At 40.0% G+C, this 6,893-nt stretch overlaps 1 protein-coding gene across 1 annotated transcript; it reads right to left on the bottom strand.

Annotated features, from left to right (window-relative positions):
* Positions 1 to 5,434: 5,434 nt before the first annotated feature.
* On the bottom strand, positions 5,435 to 6,418 carry LOC137527378 (olfactory receptor 6F1-like). The gene has a single exon (XM_068247891.1). It carries the CDS (start codon positions 6,416 to 6,418, stop codon positions 5,435 to 5,437), a length of 984 nt encoding a protein of 327 aa, XP_068103992.1.
* Positions 6,419 to 6,893: the final 475 nt, after the last annotated feature.

The raw sequence follows: 6,893 nt of genomic DNA, 5'->3' as shown, positions 1-6,893 counted from the left end.
GGGGTTAGCACTGTGGTCCTGAAGTGGTTAATAACGATAAACAATGTTGTCAAACTTGGTTAACGATAAATGCAGTTTTAAAAACAGACTGGAGATAACAAAAAGATATTGACATTAAAAAGCATTACGTAATTCAACAATACAGCTTAACCTAACCCTACTCTCACAGACATACCTCCCCAGTGGTGCCTAAAACTAATCACTCCCCTGGTGGTGCCTCACCCTAACCCCCCACCCCCCCACCCCGTAGTGCCTAACCCTAACCACCCCCCACCGTTGGTGCCTAACTCTAACCACCCCCCGGTGGTGCCTAAAACTAACCGCCACCCGGGTGGTGCCTAACCCTAACCACTCCCTCTGCAGAAACACCCTTTTGCACATAAAACTGATAATATATTTGATAACATAAAATCTGTACGTACAAACAAAACAATGACAAAAACCATAATGTTGCAAGCTTCTGAAACGTCAACATACTTTAAAAACTGTAACATTCTGATGTTGTTAATGATATTTATTGGGTACCCTTTTTTCTGATTTTTTTGCCGTATTAATGTTAATTGCATTAGATTCTATGGCGGTGCCTTTTTCATCCACCCTCAGCCCACGCCCTTTTTTCCTGCTACCCCTCAGTTCTCACTGTGGCATGTATTGGGTAAGTCGCTGCTGCACACGCGGAGGGGGGCCAGCGTTACAAGGGGGATAGCGGAGGCATGCAGGGGGAGCAGAGGCACTTCGGGGGACACCGGAGAAGACATGGGGAGACAGGGCACACTGAAGGACACATGGGGAGACAGGGCACACAGAAAAACAAATGGGGAGACGGGGCACACTGAAGGACACATGGGGAGATGGGGCACACAGAAGATGAGTGTCTAGTCTTTGCGGTGACATGTATTAAGTAAGCCACTGCAGCTGCACACAAGGAGGGGAGCCAGCGATACAAGCGGGATAGAGAACGCATGCGGGGGAGCGGAGGCACCCAGGGGGGACACCGGAGGAGACATGGGGAGACAGGGCACACTGAAGGACACATGGGGAGAGGTGGCACACAAAAGGACACATGGGGGAGACAGGACACACAAAAAAAGACATGGGGAGACGGGTCACACAGAAGGACACATGGGGACACAGGAGGGAGACATGGGGCACACATGAGGACACATGGGGGTACACAGGAGTTCACATGGAGGACACAGGAGGACACCATTTGGGGGATAACATGTACAAGCCCCTCAAGGAATATGGATGCGCACCAGGTTTAGTATATTTTTTACATAACTGTGCCATTGTCTGACAACATTCCTAACACATATTCACCTGCACTTTACAAAGAATACAGAGCAATTCACATTACTTTGCAGTTCAATGTCCCATATTCTAGGAACAGTATAGGTTGGAAGTCTAGTTAATGCTTTAGGGAGTTTTGGAGGGGTGACTGAAGTATCCAGAGGAAATACACAAAGTCACAAGTAGAAAATACAGACTCCAGGAAGATAATGCCCTTGCTGGCTTTCAAACTTGGGACTCTAGTGCTGAAAGGTAGTCGGGGCTGGCGCTTCCATAGGGGCAACCTGGGCAATTGCCCCACGGCCCCTGACTGCTTGTTGCAGGTCTTTTCCAACTATATAGCTGTCCCCAGGGCCATTACATAGTTTTCAGCAGCATTGTACCTCACCCTTACGGCCTCCATTACTTTATGCATGCCCATTTTCATCCTTGCAGGAGTGCCTTTGCTTCGTGACTCTGTGCATATTATTATGTAATAACAAGCCACAGGCCAGGTCACTGAGAAGATGCAGCGAGCAAGAATGAAGATGGGAACCCACAGAGTAATGGAGGAGCACATCTGCCCGGACAGGTGAGTCACAATGCTGCCAAAAACTGTGCAGGGGCCCAGGGGGACCACCAAATAGTTGGGGGGAGATGTACAGGGGCCTGGGAGCCAACACTGGGAAGAGGTGTAGGAGGGATTTGCCAGACATGAAGGGACCCATGCCACTTATGGAGGGCCTCCGGTAATTTTCTCTCAGGGCCCCATTGTCACAAGAACCTGCCCTCAAAGTGGTAGTCTTAAATATTAGCTACATATAGACAGTTTTTTTTTACCATGTCCACAACTTATATTCCAATACCAGTCAAATTACTTTTTGATTAATCTGATGTACCCGTTCCAGGATACATTTTTCCTTCACTGAAACTGTGTTTGTCTATGGACTCTGAAAGTGTACAGAAGTTTTAGACTGCCCACATGCTCAACCTTGTGAGGCTTTCTTTTTTCTTAGTAACTGGAACTCTTAAAAAGATTGTAGAAATTATAATATATCATATTAATAAATCCCTAATCTGTGGTAGGGGCATTGAAGTTTGGACTCTCAGCTTCTTTGCTGCACTGTGCAATGCAGTCATGGGCAAAAGTTTTGGCAGTCACATAAATGGAGTTTATTCAGCAAATAACAGTTACATTTACACGAGCACTGTGATCAGATGCATATTGATTTATTACTACCAGTAGTAACATACAAATTTTATCTCATCACAAAACTCATCTTACTGTATTTTGGTTGTGGTACGAAATGATCAGCTAACTTAATTTCAGTATAGATACAGTATTTCATAAGCGTGTTAACCACTTTAGCCCACAGTGTTGTTAACTTTATGCATCCGAGCAACTTTAACCTCCCATTCATTTGCCAATAACTTTATCACTACTTATCCCACTGAAATGATCTATATCTTGTTTTTTCCGCCACCATTTAGGCTTTCTTTAGGTGGTACATTTTGCTAAGAATTATTTTATTCTAAATCCATTTTAACAGGAAGATTAAGAAAGAAATGGACAAAAATTCATTATTTCTTAGTTTTTGGCCTTTATAAATTAATACAAGCTACCATAATTAAAACCCATGTATTTTATTTTCCCATTTGTTCCGATTACATCATTTAAATTATGTCCCTATCACAATGTATGGCACCGATATTTTATTTGGAAATAAAGGTGCATTTTTTTAATTTGCGTCCATCACTATTTACAAGCCTATAATTTAAAAAATGATATTTACATACTCTCTTGACATGCATATTTAACAAGTTCATACCCTTAGGCCTCGATTAATCATTCTCTTTGAGATAACTTTTTCCAGTTTGTTAAATTACCGAATTCGAAGTTTAGCGATTTCTAGTTGTATTCATCAAGGTTTTTCCTCATTTGGTGTGAATTCGATAACAATTCGGTAACCATTCGGTAACGTGTCGATATTTCCATTTTACAGTGGTACTTCAACACAAGGCCATAAGATTCCCATGGAATTGTGGGTAAAAGGCAGTCCTTTGAGCACTACGTAGCAACATTCTGAATAGGGCTTTACACCTGGACCGGGATTCTGAAAGTGGTTGGGACAATCCCACAATATGATAGGAGCCTTTTCTAAAAAATTATAGTGCAGCTAGCAAATTAGTTAACCCTGACACTGCCTGTGTTCTCTTACAAGATGATTCAAGAGAAATGCAGATGTCGTGTTATAGCAAATAAATCTATTCTCTTACAAATTTATATGGTTGCAGACCTTATTCTTGCCCTTCTGCGCCTTTGAATCACTCTCAGCTGATACATAACCACTTCAAATGGCTCCATCTTCTCTGTCAGCAATGATCTGACAGGAATAACGACGGAGCAGTGAAGGAGATAACTAATCCTAAATGTAACGCTAAACCACGCCCACTTTCTTTTTCATGAATTGCACTTTATTCCGTTTTAGCGAATCGTTACCGAATCGTTACCGAATGTTCGCTAACAGCTGTAGATAACTTTGATGAATCCTGAAATGAAGTTAACAAATTTTGTATTTTACCAAACTGTTGTTAACAAATTTGCTAAGTGTTGATGAATCGAGGCCTTAGTTAACTATTTATGTTGTTTTTTTTTTTTTTATTGTAATTTTTTTTTTGAAAATGTCACAAAATTTTTTATTTGGGTAATTTGTGTTGTGGGAGAAAAACCGCTAATTTTAAATGTAAAATAATGTATGTATTTATTAAAAAACATATATGGGTGTAGTTTTTCTATTTGGACACAAGATGGCCACAGTCAAAGACTGCGGCCTCTGATAAGAGGCCGTCGGTTTTTCTCGGGGGGACTTAGATCGATGAATGGGAAGTATATTCCCATTCATTGATTGGGGGCTAACGGCAGGCGGTGATCATGCGCCTCAGGCAGCCGCAGCAGCACAGCCTATCTGGATGAACATATTCGTCCAGATAGGCTTACGTGGTTAAAAATGAGAAAAATACTGCTGAAATCATCCTAGCATTCTTATTGCATTATAAAGGTAGGCTGACTGCTACAAAAGAGCAGGTGCACATGATCATTGTCTCCTTGTGTTTACAACTAGGGCAAGCTTCAAAATTCTGGGTTTCCAATTGGAAATCGGAGTGTGGTGTTCTGTGGAATACCACATTACTAAGACTAGGAAATTTTAGGCCAATCACAAGACTCCGAAGTAGTGGACCCATCATATAATGGGTATTGTACCACGGAAATTGGAATACTGTGGAATTTTTAGGCCAGTCACAAGATTTGGAAGGATTACAGCAATCAGAGAATGGAGAAGTTTACCACAGTTACCAACTGGAAATGCGGATTCCGCATAATAGCGTACATCCACAAATAATAGCAGACTATTTTTTTTTTACTACTGTATTAACTAACTTTATTGACAAAACTAACAAAAAAACATTCCACGGAAACTGGAAATTCTGATTTGAGTTCTACGGAAATTGGAAAGACACTTCTCGGAATACGGAATTCCATCGGTATTGGAAATTGGCGTGTTCGACCATCCCTATTTACAATATTTACATACCAAGGAACGTGTCATCAATGCTTTGCATCAAAATGGCCTCACATGCCAGGAAATTGCTGCTAAGTACATTTCACCTGAAACCTCTAGCTCTTTTAGAACTCCAAGATGACAGGTTCAGCTGCAGTGAGGAAGTCTCCCTGATATCTAAGAGTGTTCTTCAAGTGGCAGAAACAGGTCCTCCTGAGGAATCAACTATAGAATTGTGTTGCCATCAGTAATGAGCTTGCTCAATACTCACAGCTGGTGGTCGTGAGTGCATCTAGACACAGTGAGGTGAACACTTTTGGACAATGGGCTTGTGTAAAAAATAGCAGTAAGGACGCCTCAAGGTTTGGCACAAAAGCAATATCCAGTATGGCAATTTGAACAGCAGACATTATGAAGAAGAAGGGTGAAATCTGTAAATATTGACTCTGCATAAATATAATGTATTTATTAATAAAAAATGTTGAAATGTTTATTATTATTCTTCAGTGTACCATAGAAACATTAACAAAATCTAAGAATGCTGGAGCAACAAATTTGTGTCACTGCCAAAACTCTTAACCAATACTGTATTATTATTATTTAACCTAGATATTTCTGAATAGAGCTTTATTAGTCTTTTCCACCTGGTAAGCCATTATTCTTCCAGCTATTTTCACCACTGCCTGCTTCACTTCTTGGTTCCTTAAGGTGTATATAATAGGGTTCAAAAAAGGAGTCACCACAGATGGAATAATAGAGACAATCTTGTTAAAGTGGAGAGAATCTCCACCGCCTTTTCTAACAAACATGAATAATATTGTCCCATAGAAGAGGATTACGACAAATGAATGGGAGACAACGGTTGAAAATGCTTTTTGTCTCCCTAAAGCAGTGGGAAATTTGAGTATTGTTCGTGTGATAAATATATAAGATGTTAATGTCAACAAAATACTTCCAACAGTTACATATATTATGGCCGATAAACAGGCATTTTCAGCTTCCACTGGATTGGAACAGGACAAGTGGATGATCGGGGCAAAATCACAGTAATAGTGATCTATTGTATTTTCCTTACAGTATGAAAGGAAGCTTATCTTTACCACTGGACCAATCACTGTAATGAAGCCCCCTACCCAAGCTGCCAGCATGAGCACAAAACAAATAAGGGGGCTCATAATAGTTAAATACCGCAGTGGATTGCATATGGCAACATAGCGATCATAGGACATGGCTGTCAGGAGAAACATCTCTACTGCACCCAGGGCAAAATGGAAATACAGCTGAATTAAACAGTTAGTAAAAGATATGTATTTGTCCTTTGTTTTAAGAGATTGCAGGAGTCCAGGGATCGTGACAGAAGGATACCAGATCTCAAGAAACGAGAGCCCACCAATGAAGAAGTACATGGGTTTATGCAGACCTGGCTCTGCTCTGATGAGGATAATGATGAAGACATTTGCCGTGATGGTGGAGATGTAAGCAATTACTAAAATAATAAAAAGAATAAACCTGGACTGCTCGGTCAAGGAAAAGCCTAAAAGGACAAAGCTAGTTATAACTGTCTGATTGAACTGTTGGTTTATTATCATGATTAGCTGTAAAAAAAAAAAAAAAAAAAAAAAAAAAGATAAAACATGTAGAAACATGTAAACAGTATATAAATGCTAGAGGTAAGATGTAAGCTGAAGAAACAGCATGTAAATGCTCTATAGCCTTAGTGATGAAATAAATGGACATTTTAGTTTTGCCACAATTTTTTGAAAAAAAAAAGTATAGTTTTTGCACAAATTAGTATTTTTGCAAAATTGCATTGACATATATATACACCATTCAGTAGTACTTTGTCAGGCGTAACTCTTAAAAAATGTCTATTTTTTTTAGTTAGTCTTAAGCTGGCCACTAATGATACAATCTTTTTCATCCAATCTTTCAATTTCTATGTAATATAAGGTAACTGCCTAAATTATCCATGCAATATATCACTCAATTTACCCTTGTATTACATAGATTTGGTAAAATTGGATGAAAAAGATTGTATCATCAGTGGCCACCTTTAAGGTGTCC

This window comes from Hyperolius riggenbachi, chromosome 8 (genome assembly GCF_040937935.1).
Source record: "Hyperolius riggenbachi isolate aHypRig1 chromosome 8, aHypRig1.pri, whole genome shotgun sequence".
Classification (NCBI taxonomy): Eukaryota; Metazoa; Chordata; class Amphibia; order Anura; family Hyperoliidae; genus Hyperolius; species Hyperolius riggenbachi.
Note: the sequence above shows the minus strand (reverse complement) of the source record. Positions and strands in the feature narration are given on the sequence as shown.